The 19118-nt window shown below is 42.4% G+C and overlaps 1 protein-coding gene across 5 annotated transcripts in view; it reads right to left on the minus strand.

Annotated features, from left to right (window-relative positions):
- triob (trio Rho guanine nucleotide exchange factor b) overlaps positions 1-19118 on the minus strand; it is a 106820-nt gene that overhangs the window by 81203 nt on the left and 6499 nt on the right. For all 5 annotated transcript variants that reach the window (XR_011602326.1, XM_070965699.1, XM_070965698.1 and 2 more), the window contains exon 2: positions 12510-12563. Coding sequence is in view for 4 of the 5 variants with exons in the window: in XM_070965699.1 (XP_070821800.1) it covers positions 12510-12563 (54 nt within the window). In the remaining variant the exon portion in view is untranslated. The remainder of the gene's footprint in view (positions 1-12509; positions 12564-19118) is intronic.

A 19118-nucleotide genomic window follows, 5' to 3' on the forward strand; every position in this document is an offset into this window, starting at 1 on the left:
TACTTACTGGGGACATTTATCTGTTTACAGTCACACTGTGGGGACTCGACTTCCTCATGGAGACAAAACGCACGTCCCCATAATGTAAATCATTACATTTTAGGCTGAAGACTTGAGTTAAGGTTAGGCAAGTGGTGGTTATGGTTTTGGTTAGAGTAAGTCTCCAGGAAATCAATGTAAGTCGTGTACCCAAAAGTGTCAGAAACACGGTCTGTGTGTGTGTGTGTGTGTGTGTGTGTGTGTGTGTGTGTGTGTGTGTGTGTGTGTGTGTGTCCAGAGAGAGTCTGTGTGGATCGTTGCTGCTGGTGTACACATGCATCATTTTCTCCTCTCCTGTCATCCTCTGCTCCTCTCTTGTCCTCCTCCTAACTCCATCTATTCTTGCTTATCTTCCTCCTTCCCTCACTCTCATACTCTCCTCATCCACGTCTTCCATTCATCTGCTCTATTCCATTTGTTCCTTAGCTCTCCTTGCCCTCTGATCACTCCCAATAGTACCCTCCCTCTCCTCTCTGCCTGCCTGTCACTCCATTCCTCTGTGAATAGATTTTCACTAGACTTGTTCTCAACAAAGACCAGACAATGTCCTGTTGAGTACACACACAGCAGACAGGGAACTACAGGCTATGGCTCCATAGCCGGGAGGCAGCTTGTGGATCCCATGGCTATCCACTGTTATTACAGCCCTGAAAACAACTGGCTTATGCAAACAGGGAGTCACAGGGCTATCAGATGGAATATCTGACTTGCATGCATGGATACGCACATGCATGCACAAACACCTCAATAGTGTCCAGTGAAGGTTACATATTTGCTCTCTGCTCTAACCATGATGACACTAAAATCTGACTTGCTCTGGAGAAGTGCCCAGTGTTAAACACTCAACTGCATGTGCACAGAAATCACATTTTGCATGGGCCAAAATAACAACATAAAGAAGTAAATAAGCTCTGCTTATTGGTGGGAGTATGTTTGCAACGTGCCAGTTGATTTACAACAGTGTCTCTGCAGAGAGAAATATTTCACACCAATTTAGACTGTTGAGCAAATTCCAAATCTAATCTCATCTAGTTATTTTCATATTTTGTTAAGGCTCCCAAGTGTCTCAGTTCCTAACCATCCTCCGTGAGGAAAGGGAGGGGGGCTGAGGGCTGAGAGAGACAGACAGAGGTGAGAAAAATGAGAGGTAGGGACAGGAATAGAGAAAAAGCAAAGAATAAGCAGAACTTCAGACTGGTTTGTGTCTGCTCCCAACTTAGGATGCTCTCTTTAAGCCATTTAATTGTAGGTCTTTTTAAGATTTTGAGGCCTGAACTCCAAGCAAACAACACAGAACCACATGGACTCCACCCCGACTGCATATAGATGGGCCACTATACATAGTCATGCTATACAGATTCTATGGGAAACGAATAAATGTGATACCAGCCGACTGTAAATAAAATCACAATACATCACAAACAGCACAGAATGATCATATTATTCTGAGGAGGGAGAGAGAGAGAGAGAGAGAGAGAGAGAGAGAGAGAGAGAGAGAGAGAGAGAGAGAGAGAGAGAGAGAGAGAGAGAGAGAGAGAGAGACCTACATACTAACTCCCTGCACTCTTTGTCTCACACAGTAGGGGTCACTACATACCCTCATCAGTTAAACAGTTGCTCATGAGCAGCTAAAGGCATACACTGCAGAAAAACACAGTGTGACATCATCAGTAGGTTTCTGGAGAGACATTTGGCAGTGTGATGGACTCATTTAAGTCCAGCAAATACAGTCCAAAATATACTACTCTTGGAGCCCACACATATTTTCAAAGTTCTTCAGCAGCAGTGGTTCCTTTCTGGACATGACTCAAAACACATGCACTATTTTCATTTAAATCCTAAAGAGTTTTTCGCGCTCGTAAATGAAATCCTGTCAGCAACTGTATCCGGCCCAGCAAATCAAGCCGAGAACACTGACGACTCATTAATCTGTCAGATCTTACTTGCATCACACAGCCATGTCTAACACTCGAGAGGGAAAATAGAGCGGGGGAAATCATTTGATTATGCGGTCGGCCATTAATAGTGCAACCGCTTTGAGAATCAGGAATGTTTTAAACGTCCTCATCCTAAATAGCAGAATAAGAGATAAGATATAGGAATCCAAATCAAGGAAGCATTCCCAACACTCCTGACCCTCATCCTTCCATCACCCAGCTAGAGATGAATCCATATTGACAGGCTGCTTAAATATTAAATGCTTCTGGGTCAGCACACTTTCTTTCACAGCCAAGACGATCATCCCTCACAGAACCTTTCCCTTACAAGGGAAGGGTTCAGGGTGTCAATCGGAATGAGAGAGGAAACCGGATTATTTTCTCATTTAATCATCCTCAGGACTCTGGATGCAGTTTTAGTGCTGGATGGTAGTTTGTACAAAGCACAGCTTAAAACAGTGCTAGCACTTTGTCATTTGCCGTGATGTTTTCATCAAATTCATCTTAAAAACACCTTATAAATTATGAAATTCGCACCCTGATGGATAAAGCAGCTCATGCCTTCACTTCTACATTCAAATATGCTTAGTAAATTCTCTCCAGTCTCCTAATGCAAGCATACTTCACAGTGGGGGAAATAAACAAGCCACAAATTGTGATGAATTTCCAATTCACAAGACCATAGTTTCTGACTTCATTGTTTTAATCTCTCATCATTCATTCTTTCATTCATAAATATACCTCAAATCTTTACATTAAAAAACATTTACTGACTGTTCAAGTCATATGAGGTTATCAGAGATACAGGGAGATGATGGGTGACGTTTTCCGCACGTCAGTCAGTGTGAGTCAATATTAGGGGAATCTTTCTTTGCTAAATTCCGCATCTGAATATTGCAATTGCTGAATTAATAAATGAAATGTCATTTGCTTCAAATCAAACGATCATTTTGAGCAGCTTGTATGATTGTATATGCCCCCCTGTTTTATCACATTAAATATGACTCAGGATTTTATGAGCAGACATGAAGAAGAATGACAAACAATTACGTAGTCTAAAGCATTTTCATCATCACCTGTGAAAATGAACAACCCTCACCCTCAGCAAGATGTTGAACAGCACAATTTAAGTCATAAAACTGTGATGTCAGAGATGAAGACAGGACACTGAATTAGGAAACACTGAACTCTTAAGAATTAAATCACACCTTTGCTTAGTTCAATACATTCAGGGGTTTTGCTGTTACAGTCTTAGTTGGTCTGGTATGAGCAGTTGCTTACAGTGGCTAATGTTAGCCAATGTTAGGAAGCTTTACACAGATATTGCTCTGTGAGGGGCTTCATCAGTTGACTGACATTACAAATCGTCTCTACTTGTGCTGGCATTTGCTTGCATCCTGTGAGTGTCATGGTATCCGCTGCTCAGCAAAAATTACACACGCTAGCTTTAATGCAAAGCTGCCAATTCCAAACAGCGTTATCCAATTAATACTGTGCAGTTCCAGACTCCAGCTGGGTCATCAAAGGCTAAGGTCTTCACTCTGTGATCTACGGCTCTGGGAGGGCTTTCAACTCAAGAATACAGCAACATATACACAATGTAGCAGATAGCATTTATCAGTTATTACACTGAGTTGTATTTGTCCTTTATGCTGAGAACTGCTGGCAATGTGATGCAACCCAAGCCAATGATAGCTCCTCTGCTCAGCTCCTCCGGTAGTTACACCCCCCTTCATGTAAACACAAACCTTTGCAGAAGGAGAAGTGAGACCACATGACTCACATGCATTCATTAGTTAGCTTGCAGACCAAAAATAGAGAGTTGTGATGCTGTCGAGAAGTGGCTCTAAGTATGGAGTAGAGCCGAATGCTGTCACTGGACCATATATGTTCCACCAACATGATTAATGCATTATCATGTCGCAGGTAGTGACACACGACTCACATTAAAATGCACATTGGGTATGTGCTCGTAGACATGCACATACACATACACACACATGCACATATGCAATATTTCAAAGTCATTCAAAATAGTGTGACCTTGCCTCACTGTTGCTGTTTAACTTTGTCCTCCATCTATGTTAAATTATTCAGTCTCGCCTTGTAAATCATATAATACTTACAAGGTTCAGCAGACAGGATCTGGATGGACATGTCTGCGGCTCGACTTTCCTCCCTCTGCGCTCGCACCAGTCAACTGACCAATAAAGCAAGCAGCATGACGGCACAGGAGGGTTTCCATCCATACATAAGCTTCCACAAGGATGAGAGATGGTACAGCCTCCCCCTCTAGGAAAAGTGCTTGCAGGTTTCAAGAATCACAGGCTTTACCCCCTGCGCTCTTCTCCATCATCAACACTGCTTCAAGTAACACCTTCATTTGATGTCACGTTTTGTCAATGGCAGTCATTCTCACGCGACATGAAAGCACAGGGTGTTAATCAAATTCTAAAGGAAAAAAACAGGGGGAAAAGACTCAGTAGTAGTTCCACTTCATGTGCATAAATATCTCATTTCTGCCTTTGGTGTCACTACAATAGCCAATCTGCCGCTCTGCCACTATGGATCAAATATTTATCTTTAGTATTTAAGCATGAAAATGATCTAAGTCATTGCTGTATTTGCGCAGACATGACGATTCTATCACACAATCCCACATCATGCCCTATTCCTCTTTTGAACAAATGAACGAAAAGCATTCTAGTATAATTTCCATCAAAAGCTGCGACTACATCCATCGCAGAGGATCGAGAGGGCATTATGGTGATATTCCCCTGTCCCCAGAGCAGCCAAGCATCCTTTATGTCCCTCGAGTCAAGGAACGACCAACACGCACACACAACACCACCCCGCCCCTCCCTTCAAGCTTAGCCCCTCCCCCGTTGCCCACCTCTGGTGAGCGATTGGCTGATGTGCGAGGGACAGGTTGACGGCGATTGGATGGGCGATGGAGCGGAACCCTGCTTTCCTATGCATCAGTGCTCTCCAGGAAAAGACCGGGGTCGGAGAGAGAGAGAGGACAAAGATGATGATGTGGGAAACAGGAATGATGCGAGGGTGGGAGGGGGAGGGAGGTAAAAGAGAGGAGAGAAGAGAGAGAGAGATAATGAGAAGGAAAAAAGACGGCAGGGGGGTTGAAAATGAGCTCGATTACACAGCTCACTTAGATATTTTATCCAAACGCTGTGCATGTGTAGCATCTGCAAGAGATCACAACTTCATTACTATTAACATCAAGTCTTGCAGAGACAAAAAAGATGCAGTTTAAAACAGATGGAGCCTATTAACATACGCCACGCTGGTGTATTTATGTATCTAATGTGTGTGTTTGTAAACGGAGGACAGGGTTCAGCTATGCACGGCGATGAGGAAAATCATTATCGGTGAACCTGTTAGTGTTGCCTGATAGATCACTGAAGGGGTTTGTCTGTGCAAGTGTGTTATTCCAGATCATGTCATTTATTTTTATATGACAAGGTTTGATGCCTTTGAACAATAAAGATGGTAAAGAGAAAGCAGTAACAGTTCCTCTTTCATCTACGGATGCTTTCTTTTACGTTTTGCCATTGTTTCATGAGAAATTTAAGACATTGCGGAGATACATAATTGCATGCATTGCAGATGCATCTGAGTCACAGGAAGTATCCTGTTCAGTCGACATCCTCCTCCCTTCCCACTATCCACTACACTATTTTGCAAGGGGACCGTGGCTGCATCCTGCATTTAGTGCTGCCCAAGATGATTGTGATTGGTTTAAAGAAATACTAACAAACCAGAGCCTGTTTTTCCCTCTAAACCTCAATGACAATGGGTTCAGCCAGACCTTTCTCCAGTGCTGTAACAGCTGGTGAAATAAAGTGTGGAGATAGGTCAAGCTATGTGAGACTGCATGCATTTTGGGCATTGAGCCAAAACTTATTCAAGTTGACAGGAAAACTATTTCACATCATTTCTTAACCAGCAAAATTTTAATTAAAAAATTCTGATTACATGACACAGTTTTTGAATCAGTGAGTAATAACTCCAGTGAAACAGTGTGAACCTTTTTATACGCAGTAATATATGAATTTAGAGCTGTATCCAAAGGTCATTACTCAGTGACATAAAAACACTCATTCAACAATGTGCATGTTTTTAATATCTAAATCGATAAATCTGATTAATAAATTCCAGCTGATTGGACTGATGTGGTGTTTGGAGAAAGAAAGTCTTCAGATTGTTTTCCACCAACCCTTTTTGGATTTGATTGTCTTGTTATTTGCAGCCACAGGAAATATTGCTTGGCATAACAGATATCATTATGTTGATATCCTGTGACAGGAGGATGCAAGCTGTGCTCTTTCTAAAACCAACGCAGCCAGTGTTCCACAGCATGATCCAATTAAGGCCGTCTGCAAGAACGCACACACGCACATACACACAAACGAGGCAAAAGGCACGCACATAGGTCGGGATGCACGCATCCACGTGCACATCTGAATGAACTGTCTGCACGGGGACACACGAAGGTGCACACAAACATGACACAAACACACTCGGTACAGAGCCCAGCTGTCTCTGCGTAAGACACCACAGGGCGTCTAACTGGCTTTCCTCTCTTTCATCCCGTCTCCTTTGTGTGTGTGAGAGTGTGTCCCGGCAGCTTTACTCAAAAGGAAATATTTCCACATTTGCAGTTGTCGTGAAGAATTTGGTCCTTTTCACAATCTTAAACGAATTTGAAACTTCCCAGACTGACAGCAAATGTTGCAATCCAATTACAAAGGAAAGAAGCGAAGAAGATTAAAACAAGATAATACTGACAGGCTGTCGTGTGATTGGACGTTCCAGTGGGCACGATATCGCTGTTCCATAATAGTAAACAAATAATGAAGTCTCAAGGTTTACCTGCCATGCTAAACCTTAGCCATGCTGTAACTTGTCCTGTTAGAAGACCTGGTGCCAACCTCACACCTATGCAAGCTCTCCTTTCCCCCGCAGCGCTGCAGTGCACGCTTCACTGAGAGCCATCAGTTGTACACTGTGATTACACACTCTGTTGTAGACACTACGTGGATCGTCGGTGCTTGTACATAGTGAATGCCTCCATGCAAATAATGTTTGGTACGTTTCCAATCGCATGCATGTACACCTTGTTTAATTGTGTGCAAGCCAAGTTCAACTGAAGTTCACGCAACCTGTTGGTTAAGCTGTGACACTAAGCACATAACTCATGTGCTGTAAAAGTGAGGACATGAAACTGTAGTCTAGACAACAGCTAGTGTATATACTGTAATAGATTCATTTATTTCTTTCCTCCCTCCTCTGACTGTTTGTCTTTGTTGTTATGAGCTCGTTTCACCCATTTGGCTCATCTTGTTTGTCTGCATGCATGTTGGTACATATGTGTTGATGTTTATCACCAATGAAGACAAAAAAAAAAGTATATGTGAAAGATATAATGGGACAAAGCAACGGAGTGAGAAAAAATGGAGCAAGAGAGAAAAGAGGAAAATACATAGTGAGTAAACAAAATTCACTCCAACAGAGGCATGACCACACCTACAAACACACCAAATACAGTTTAGACTTCCCCACCCTGGCCTCTGCAGGGGAGAATAAGAAAAAACAGAAATCCAATGAACTCCAGAGAAAACCACTTCCTCCGCTGCTTAGAAGTGTGTGTCTATGACTGAGTGAGTCTGCCTGCCTGCTCGTCTACCCGCAGAGCACATGGTTAGCATTCAAAGACCAATTCAATAGGAACCACACAGTGAGCTCAGTATGGGTAAAGATGAGAGATTGAGTTCACAGCTGAATTAAACTAAACAGAAACATATGGAGGAGAGGAGAGGAGAGGAGAGGAGAGGAGAGGAGAGGAGAGGAGAGGAGAGGAGAGGAGAGGAGAGGGCTCCCCATCTCTCTCTCTGTATCCATGTTCAAATATTCGTCTATGTTCAACCAGCAGAAACAATGACTGCAAATCATTTTATCTCATTCACCATAACATACATGCTAAATATTATTAATGCAGCAAGAGGTCAGAATCATCCTGACTCAACAGGCAGTTGGCTACTGTCGCAGATTATCTTGGACTGAGAGCCTGAGCATATCTGGGGAACAGGCCAACTATTTACTCTAAGCATGCTTAGTCTGTAAATCCATATGCAGGCCAACCATGTTTTTGGGACGCTTGTGATTTTGTGGTTAAGTGTCTTCTACAAAACCCATCCAGATTGTAGGCTTCTCTTCTCCTCCATCGAGCACACACACTGTATAAAATGTGTGAGAACTAGTTGGATTGCATGTCCATGGCTAATCAATTTCAGTTATGTTAATGTGAGTGAGTGCAACTTCTAATTAATGCATATTTATCATGATTAATCCACTGTGTTAAGTAATGCAGAGTTCTAGAGTTCTAGTTCAAAGAGTAATGCCACATTTCCACTAGCGCGGCTCAACTTGACTCGACTCTACTCTACCTGTGTTTTGTGTTTCCATTAGGGATAGTACCTGGTACCCAATACTATTTTTAGTACCTGCTCTGGCGAGGTTCCAAGCGAGTAGAAGCGATACTATATGTGTGACGTTAAAAGCCTGTTGGCCACTGATTGGCCAGAGAGTGTCATCACTGGTCTGCGACGTCCAACTCTGGAAAAACAATCCCCTAACTCGCCTGTACTTTTCCAGAGTGTTCTGCCTTGCAGCCCGAAGCCTTTTCTGGGTTTCTTCTCTTGCTTTGTGTGTGACAAAAAGCCACAAACTGAGCAGCAAATACAACATCGCCTTGATGTCCTCCATTGTTTGTCGGCTCTGTTTGCGTCGCGTACAAATTGACGCCATGGCAGTTTCGCGCAGCCGTGGTATGACGACCCCGCCTACGTTGAGGAGGTACTATGAAGTACTCAATTGTAATGGAAACAACCAAACCAAGTAGAGTAGAGTAGAACCGAGTCGAGTAGAGCTAGAACTGTGTAATGGAAATGCGCCATAAGACAGTAAGTGAACTTGTGGAGAGGGTGTAAAATGAAAGTGCCCACGTTCAGACGCAGGATCTGTCCGGGCTCCTGTGCAGCACTACATGACATGAGCAGAACAGATGAGCACTGACAGATCAGACAAGCGAGGCGGGTTGATGTCGGCAGAAAGGTTGAATTTGGCATGGGGCTGAGTCTAGAGATGCACCGACACTACTCAACAATTCAGTCAATTCTATTTGTACTTTGACTAAACATCATACCCCTCTTTAGCTCGGGAGCACTGATGGCGATGATTTATTGGTCCTTTTTTTAGCCGTATGTGTCCACCAAGGAATGAAAGGCTGGACATGAAGTCGTGTTGCTGTTATATAAGAAATGGATTCATGTATTATCTTAATTCTGGGCATGTTATGTAGTACTGCCTTCTGTAGCTTTGTTTTGGCCAAAGAATTGATTGGAACAGTTTAATCACTGGTCTGAACCATTGCTCGGCCAAAATTAGACTGTAAGTAACCACAGAAACAATACTGACGCTTTATGATACATTAAAGCTGCAGGAGGTAAGATCGAGAAGAGAGCAGACTTAGCCTGAAAATTTGAACCAACACAACTTCCACGTCACTCCCCCTCCCTCTCCACTGCACTCATGCCCTGCCTCTAAGCCCCTCCTCCCTGCGGCGTCTGCGCGGCTGCCGTGACAACCGGTAAGGTTAGCATTAGCATCAGAAACAAGCTAACTCTGCCCAGCCGCTACATCACAGTCACTGTGGAGTGTTACTGTAACGATCACCATATTAGCTTTATGGTTATTTGTTGTCTTAGCTGTATATGCTGTTGTTGGCAGCGGCGGTATGGGCGGTTTCTCCTTTGCGGGTGGCTGTTGCTCCGCCATAGCTTTCACTAGCCTCTTGATGCCGCTCACAGAGCTGTTTGGCTGAGCAGCAGCCGGCAGCATGAGCGGAGGGAGGGCGCGGTTTGCAACGTGTGTGAGTAGTGATTGACAGATGTCAGACACTCCCTCAGATGCTCCTCTGGCTCTGATTGGTTGTTTTGTATCGGGTGCAGTGGATTCTTGCAAATCGCAGTAGGAGCAGTAGGTGGGACCAGTGGAGCCAGTTTTTTCACAGATTACATGTTTCATGTACTGCTGTCGGGGGAGAGGGACAGTTTTAGCAAATATGACCAAAAATTATTTTTATACGTTACCTACTGCAGCTTTAATGGTTAAACTGACTGATCTGGTGTACATTCAATCTACTTTACGTTACTCAAGTGCTATACTTAAATTTGAGGTACATGTACTTTACTTGAGTTTTTTCAAATCATGCAGTTTTATACTTCTACTCCAATGATTGTGTCTGACAGGTTTAGTTACTAGGTACATTTCACATAGTGATCCTCTATGGGTTGAAATTCTACTTCTTGCAGTGAATCAAGTATTTAAAAAAAAACCCTCTCAGATAAAAATAGGAAAATACACTGAGTGAGCTAAAAACAGGGCTGTTTTCCTGAGCTCATGAAAAGTTGACTTTTTAGACATATGTGGTATTCAGAGGACAGCCACGCTACAAACATATGATGATCTTACAGAATGTGACGCATTGCTGTAGATCAAACTACATATTATATATAGTAGTTAAAATTGTCTCAACCTTAAACATCTACAGCAATACAATACAAGATGCACATTAATATTAATCCAAAAACATCACATATAATAGTAAAACACTGACAGGGTGCATTTTACTGCCGAAACAGTACTTGCTTCATCCATTATTTTCTAGATCAAGATACCTTGTCATCTATTATTGCCAAGATATCAACCCACAAGGAGGCCTCCACATATAACTTTTCAGTTAGTCCAGCAGTACACGAGTTATGAACAAAACAAGTCTCAACCATCAAAAGACCAGTGTTTCTCAAAACATGTTGGCCAAACAAGCCGAGTTTGGATTAAAAAACAGGAAATACCCCGTTGAGGTTATGTCAAATCCTCTGAAAGGAAGCAACACAGTATCTAAAACTAGCACATCTCATGGAGGCAAGACCAAAATTCACAACATGGATGAGCAAATGTAGCTTCTGCAGAAAAAGGGAAAAAAAAAACCTAAAAAAGGCATAATACATGACGACTGCGAGGAGGCTAACAAAAATAACAAACACTTTCCCACTTCAGGATCAAAATAGCCAGAAAATCTGTGTGCATGTTTGACTGTTTAGGTACACTAACACAAATACGCACACAGACAAACCCACACACGTCCACACGCACGTCCTTCATTCACACATACACGAGGACAAATAACAAATGTTCTGTCGAGGCCTACAGCACGCTCCGTGATTAGAGTGTGCCAGATCAGCTAATAAGTGAAAGATATATTCGTGTTTTTTTTTTTTTGCACACCTGCACTTTCTTGTGACAGTGCAACGGAACGCTTCAGGCAATTTGCTAAATCGACACTTAATTCAACAGCAAGTTAATTTTGTTCAGAGTAATTGAAAATGAACAATGAACAATCAGCCATAAACGGCCAGGACAACCTGATTGCCTCTGATTCACTGTGAGCAGCTCATGAATTTCTGCCCGATTCCAACAAAAATACACAAAGGAACCAGTGTGGCTCTCATTTTTGTGAGTCAGCCTGAGGGATAAAGTTCAAGGGTTTTTGGGCAGAAGGCCTGTGCACAGGATTTGCCTGGCATGTCCCATTGATTTCCCATTAACACGCATTCAAATTCTGGCTAGTAGGAATAATAGGCCAAGCTGTCAACTGCAAACAGTCTTGTAAAAAAGTTGATCCCTGAATGACCCAATTGCAAATCGTCAGGTCAGAATTGTGTCAAACACGTGGTGTTCACAGAGCTGAACAGCACAGGACCTGCTGATATAGCGGCAGTGCTACAAGTGTCCCATCCATCCCTGACACTCTCCTCTCGCTACAGTCTAACACTGTGACATGCACAAAAAATCTTAAAAAGAGTCTCCTATGTGTTCGCTCTTGGCATGACAACTCAGATGTACTTTCTGCTGCTGTGTGCCAGCTTTCCTTACACAGATTACACCAAGCCTTTCAATTTACATCTTATTTTCTATGGAAAAGCTCAAAACACTTAGAAAGTATTTTAGTCCAAGAGAGATTAAAGTGAATAATCTATGAGCAGGGAGCCAGGCCCGTATTCATTTGGGATCATCTACGAGCATATCCGTACATGGGCCACTTATTTGCCCTGTTTATACCCAAAAACAACTCACCCTGCAGGGAGTGACTTGGTATATTTTTAGCATGTATGTACTGGAGTATTAGGGATGTGAACCCACAAGGTCATGGTTGCTAGCTGATGTCACAGAGGAGCTGGAGTCTAATGGGATTCAATGCAGCAGAGCTTTGATGGAACACAACATTTTACTTAAAGTGGGCACGGTACATGGTGTGCTTGATGTTTCAGCTCCATCTCCCTCTTCCTCACACAAATACACGCAGCATATAAGATCCACCATCTAATCCATGGTGAGCTGCTCTTTTTGCCTTACACTTGGAAGAAAATTCCCCAATATGACATTTAGACCTACCTGAGGTTTGCCCTGGGCCGTCCAGTTTGGATTCACATTTTGGAAGAGAGCAATCTGAGAAGAGAGACAAAAAGAGAAAAAAAATAAAAATTAGAGGTTTAACAAAGGAAATGAAGAGTAAAAAGACTGTCCTGTGACCTACTCGAGCAGTACCTCAACCATCACCACGTTTCAGTGTCAGAAGTCAGAGCTTTGTGATTACAGAGTACAAATGAGAGAGTGAGCAATTGTGGAGCAGCTCTTTGATCTGAGTATCTGGATAGTCCCTCCCTGAGATGAAACACCATTACACATGCTGCACACAGATGCATGTGAACACACATACTGTCAACGTGCACTCACACACGTTTCACTGCACATAAAGTAAATGCTGTATGAACATGAGCAGGTGAAGACATACTGAGTCAAAACATGTGCATAGATTAAGGCTATAGATCTGTGTGCTCTTTAGCTCTCTTCTTTATGCTCTCAGTCTGTCACAAACACACACACACACACACACACACACACACACACACACACACACACACACACACACACACACACACACACACACACACACACACACATACAGACTCATGTGTGACTCCCGGCACACCAGCTGATAAGCGAATGAATCATTTAAAGATACCAAGTACAGTATATATCTGTATCTCTAATGGTGGAAGATTCATCTTCGGGTGATGAAATGTTAAGAATATTCAACCAGGCTTGTGAAAAGGCTGAGCAGTGTGTCTGGTACTTGGTATTCTAAGCCTGTAACATTAGAGAGGAGACAAAATTGGGTCCTCCCCGAACTGCAGTGCTGGAATCGGTGACGTCGCATTCAGGATCACAATCAATTCAAGACTGATTGACAACAACTGAATCACGACACAACTCAAATCTCGTTTTCAGCTAAATTCATACGTGATAAATCGGCCAACATGAGTGCCTCTTTGAAATAGAGAGCTGACAAGCTTTCAATGGCAATGACATTAACCCCGCAAATAATAATTATAGCCTGACTCCAAAGATGCACTGAATCCTTTCTTTGGACAGACATGAATCTTGTGTCTGACAGCAGACTGATGAACTGTCTTTCTGGGTCACTCACCAGTAGGACACTACAGTGGCACAAGATAACAGAGAGGAGAAGCAGGGATATGAGGGACAGGGGCAGCTTAGCTCTTCGTTGCTCTGACTTCTCCTGGCTGCAGTTCTGAAAAGAACAGCATGGCATATGCTGCTGCCTAACAAGGATTACAGCAAGCACCTGTTCACACGCTGTATGCTTCATTTTATACAGTGCAGTGTGGATAACGTGTTCGGTCCAGTGAAGAGTGCTCATCCTCCGACCTCCGAGGCCTTACATGTGTTTGCCCTCTATTTCTTGTTAGCAAAGGTGTGCTTGAACCTTGGGAACAGTATGTTAAAGAAGTTACAAATTTCATGATAGTGAATGTTCTTATACTCACTTACTTACCATTATTTTCAGTGTTAAATCATCTTTACAGAGTGGTGGAATGTATAGAGACTAGATACTGTCCAGAGAAATACTGGTCAGCATATGCTGCCAGGCAGGGAGGGATTAGGTGACAACATGGTCATGTGGACAGGAGGGAGTCAGTGAAGGAGAGAAGGCAGGAGTAATCTACCAAATAGGGTGAAAGAAAGAAACTACTAGTTCAAACACAAGTAATGGAGATTTCACATGCAGCCGCGATCAAGATCAAACTCTAAGAAAGTTTAAAAGGGAACATTAAGTACTAATGTAGTAATTTACTATGTAGTAATTTGAACTCCATCTACCTTTTGAGGGTTTTAAACTACTAGACTTGTTCCTACAGCTTCAACGCAGGATCGACATGAGGAATCTAATGTTCGTGACTGTCTGCACTACTGTCATTTATGTTCACACTCGCTCATATCATTACATCCGTGTCAAATATCTTGTGCACTATCAAATCTTGCAATATATAGCAATATTACCTTATTTTTACTGTTGTACAATTGTACAAAACACTGTATTTACCATCCATATCTGATACATATATAAATTGATTTTTTTATTCTGTACCCATTTTTTACTGTCTGTTTTGTCTCTCCTTTATTCTTTGCTGTCTGTAACAATTTAATTTTACCTGGTGTGGGATTAATAAAGTTTTACCTTATCTTTTGGGAGGATGTTTTGGAGGGATGTTAAAACCTGGGACAGATTTTTTGTTCATAAGGGAGAGAAGAAAGGACCACTTTCTTCAAAATAAAGTGAACCTGTGCTCATCTACAATAGTGAAGTGTGAAATATCAAATTTGTTTTGTGTAAACATTTAGCATCTTACTTGGACAATACTGTAGGCTGACCTCTACAAGTGAATGCTACACCAACAAAATACACAATTAAGCAGTATGTGAGGAGCACTATTGTGTATGACACAATAGGCAGCATTTGTTCTAAAATCCTACCAATCAAAGAGTATGTACTTCTGCAAGCCAATACAGTAGGATGGGATGTGAGGTTTGATCCTCAACCTATTTTATCCAAAGCCAGAGAGGCCAAGAGGCAGTTTAGCCTTCCTAAGCCAGAGGAGCACTGGGCTGGCACTGTTCACGCGACAGGGATCAGAGCCCGCTGCTGTCTTCAAAGCAAGAGGGAATGTTACAGTGTGTGTGTGTGTGTGTGTTTGTGTGTGTGTGTGTGTGTGTGTGTGTGTGTGTGAGAGAGAGAGAGAGAGAGAGAGAGAGAGAGAGAGAGAGAGAGAGAGAGTTCCTGTTGGACAGACTGAGCACAGCTGTTGACAGAAGACAAGCAGTCTCAGGCAACACACAAGCTGACACATGTATCCAAACACACATTGCATGCTGTGCTTTGATTTTACCAAGTCCATGTTCTGCTTTATTCCTTTATTCCTATTTATTTGGTTGTCATACTGACTGCAGTCAGACCTTGGCTTGTCCAAAAAAATAAAACACGCCATTAGTGCAGAGAAGAGCAGTGAAGCGCATGGGTCTGGTATCTGAAGTTGCAAGGGCGCAGTCTGACGTGTGTGGGGGTGTTACTGTGAATGAGAAAATTATTGAAAGTGATTGCTGCACTATCAACCTCGTCAACATTTACAGAAAAATAGCATAAAACTAAACAAAAAGCCTTCATTGAAAATGAAGTCAGCTGACCCATTCTTTGTACATGCGGAGCAGAACAGACTCATTCACTGAGCAATTTCATGAATGAAAAAAGTGGCACACATCCTGACACTTGACTTACTGACATTGCACCTCTCTCTCAGGAGGAAGTTCTTAAAAAAACACTGTGTGTGTCTCAGATCTCATGGGCGGGCATGGCCTCATGAGGCTGCGGCTGCTTTTTCAAACGCTGTTCTTGAAAAAAAGGCGGCACACGACATTGCAGGAGGCTTGCGACTTCAGATACCAGATCCAGATGTTTCCTCTGGTTGAAGCTGTAGTGAAAAGGAGAGGAGATAAGGGAGAAACTGTGACACAGAGGGAAGATGAAAGATCTGTTGTTGGGTCATTGGGGGAGAGGAGAAAGGTTAAAGATGGAAGAATTGGGAATGTGGAGGAATCCCAGCAAACATTTTGGGAATTAATATGTTCATACTATGGTCTCCAGGTCATTGCAGCACCTTAATCCACTGAAACCATAACATATCTTCGGTTGCAAAAGCTGACAAAAGGCTGTGGTATTGTTTTTATGAGTTAATGGTGAACTTGGTACCCTCCTTTTAAAATATATGCCAAAACATTACGATGGCTTGTTCTGGCCAAACACCTGTGACACTTAGTTGTTTTTTTGCCTTAAAGAAGCAATTTTATGGGACTTGGGTTTTTCTCTTTCCTTTCCTTTGGTGTGTTGTATGGCTTTTCTGTGCATGTGCAACATCTGCAAAGGTACAAAGTCTAAAGTCCACGCCAAAGGGGGCTATTCTCGCCTAAAAACACTAGTCCTGAACTGCCTGAAAGAGCTTGTTAATAGTCTAGCCTTTCCTTCCTCCGCTTGTCTACATCACTATTTATCATAGCACCACCTCCAGCTCGCTGCCCATCCTCCACGTCGCTCTCAGCCGTTGTTGTATGAAGATGTGGAAGGTAATGTTGTCAGTTTTTGTTGTCAGCTGCAAGAACCACTCTTTATCTAATCCCACCATCTGAGGACAGATGCACTGAAATAACTTCATTTTTAAAGAAGTTGTCCCCACAGTGACTGGTCAACTCTTGTGTGTGCAAACATTTACTTCAGACTGTTTTGAGGGCCAGTACAAAGCTAAGAGCTGAGCACAGAAACTGCTCTGGTGTTGGCCGAAAGAAACGACTGATGAAGACTTTCATGAGGATGCAAAGACCCAGTGCATTAACTTTATGTGACAGAAATGTTGCTGGAAAACTGCGTGTGCATTTAAATGTTACTCCACCGGACTGCTTTGTCGAAGGCAAGTACCATTACAAGCTCAATGATGGATCGATAATGGCTGTTTGCAAGCCGACTTCAAGTTCGGAATCTGTACATTTTGCCATATTTATGTTGCTGTTTATTTTGGTGGTTACCTTGTCAAGAGAAACTGTGTGAATGTTCGGCCTCATGTAAAGCCAACTAAATAACAAGAGTAATTAGTAAGAGAAACCTTGATGCCGGTAAGTGTTTTTCATGTTGCTTTTTTTGTGTTTATACTGCAGCGCTAGCTCAGCTAGTGTTAGCTTTGTTGTTATATGAAGCCTGTTCTGCTCCAGGATCCCCGCTGATATGTGTGTGTGTTTGCGTGTGTGTGTGTGTGTTGCTGCTGTATGTAAATTTACTTGAAAGCCATGCACTGAAAATAATGACATAGCTACATATAAAGAAAGAAATGACCAAACTGCTTGGCAACATTGTATAACTTTGATTAGCATCCAGCTGCTAGCTTGCTCAGACCATACAAAGACCGTTACAAAGCTGTAATGTTTGTGACCTGCTGGGCAGTGAGGCCGAGGTTAATACGGCTCAGATTCCTCTCAAATGTGTGGTGGTGAAGTTTTATTTTAGAAGCATTTATTTGTGGTGATGTCTATGGTAGAACTGGAGCTAGCTGGAAGCTACAAACACTGGCAGAGCTGACAGGGAAACATTATGCGCGGTGCCTGCTCAGGCCTGACTGAACTGACCAATCACAGTCCTTTTCAGGAGCGGCCTTACAGAGGACTTGAGTTGAAACTGAGCATGGCAGTGCTACAGAAATGGACAGTATGAGAAAAAATAATGTGTTTTTGAACATTAAAGCATGTAACCCTACTCTCATAGAAGCCTAAAATCAAAGAATGAATCTGAAAATGAGCAGAGCATGGCCTCTTTAATATAACACAAATCTCTTCTGATAATCTTTCAGTCAAGTATGATATTTTGAATATTTGTTCGGAATGTCTCACCTGCTAAAGGTACATGAAAAGGAAGGCATGCATTCACAAACAGGAGACCAGATACTACAAATAAGATCAGAATTTGAATATATGACAATCCTGAGCAGAGGCAAGGTATGAGGTAATGATGGGAGGCTGTGTAGGAGAAGAGTGGAGGAGGCGATGAAAAGAACGAAAAAGGATAGAATGAGTGGGAGTCTGCAGCTGACTGACAGAGGTTTCTCTCTTATCAGATAGGGGATTTGCAGGAGACACACAGACCAGCCCACAGCCTATTTTTATGACCCGCAATCCTCCTATGCCTCCATCCCTCATTCATTCACTCCATTCCTCCATCCCCCTCTTCCTTGCTTCCAGGGCCTCAGGCGACGTGGGTGGGATGTGGTGATTTATACCTCTGTGCATATGTGTGTGTCTCATGTGTGCTTGTGTGAAGTAATGACACTGTCCCACAGGTTACATTTAACATCCTACAAACACATTACCAGCCTATTGGAATTCCTGATTATCTGCATAAGGTTGCCAACCAATATCTCTCATCTATATGGAGGACCAAAAAAAAAAAAAGTGCTCAGCAGTGACCAATTATTCCTTTGGTTAGTTTTAGGCTATATAATTAAGAGCCCCATATAATTTTGTTTATGACCTTACGATTAAAAAATGGGAAAGATCTCTCTTACCATACGCATAATGCAGAAGAAGTTAGCTTCATAAGAGTTTAGACAAACTAGAATATATCCGCACTTCTTCTCTCTATACAGAAAAGAAAGGCCTGGTCTTTGCCTGTGTGTCTTCAAAGTGACCCCTGACATAAATGTGCATGACATTTTACGACAATCAATAATTTGTAGAGATGAAGGGGGTTATGTGTCTGTAAAGTGTATTACAACTCTCTCGAAAAGGTCGAGACTCTCTGATGAGATCGATCAGCTTGGCCTGGCTGTAAAATAGGTAATTGCCTCACTGTGCTACCTTCTTGATTGTCCTCTCCATAAAACTCTCCAATAAACTCTAAGAGAGGAGTGGGCTATAACGAGCACCCCAACATCTGGTCCTAACTGGACGAATACAGTATTCTTTTTATATACAATCATCCAGTCTCTTCTCATTCACAGACCGTACACTGTGCTGGAATCGCTCATTTTCGGTATGCTGCTAACTGCTTATTAGCCATGTGACCATTTGTATTTCATGATTTTAAGACTAACATTAGTTTCTTTT

Source organism: Chaetodon trifascialis, chromosome 7 (genome assembly GCF_039877785.1).
Source record: "Chaetodon trifascialis isolate fChaTrf1 chromosome 7, fChaTrf1.hap1, whole genome shotgun sequence".
In the NCBI taxonomy this organism is placed as follows: domain Eukaryota; kingdom Metazoa; phylum Chordata; class Actinopteri; order Chaetodontiformes; family Chaetodontidae; genus Chaetodon; species Chaetodon trifascialis.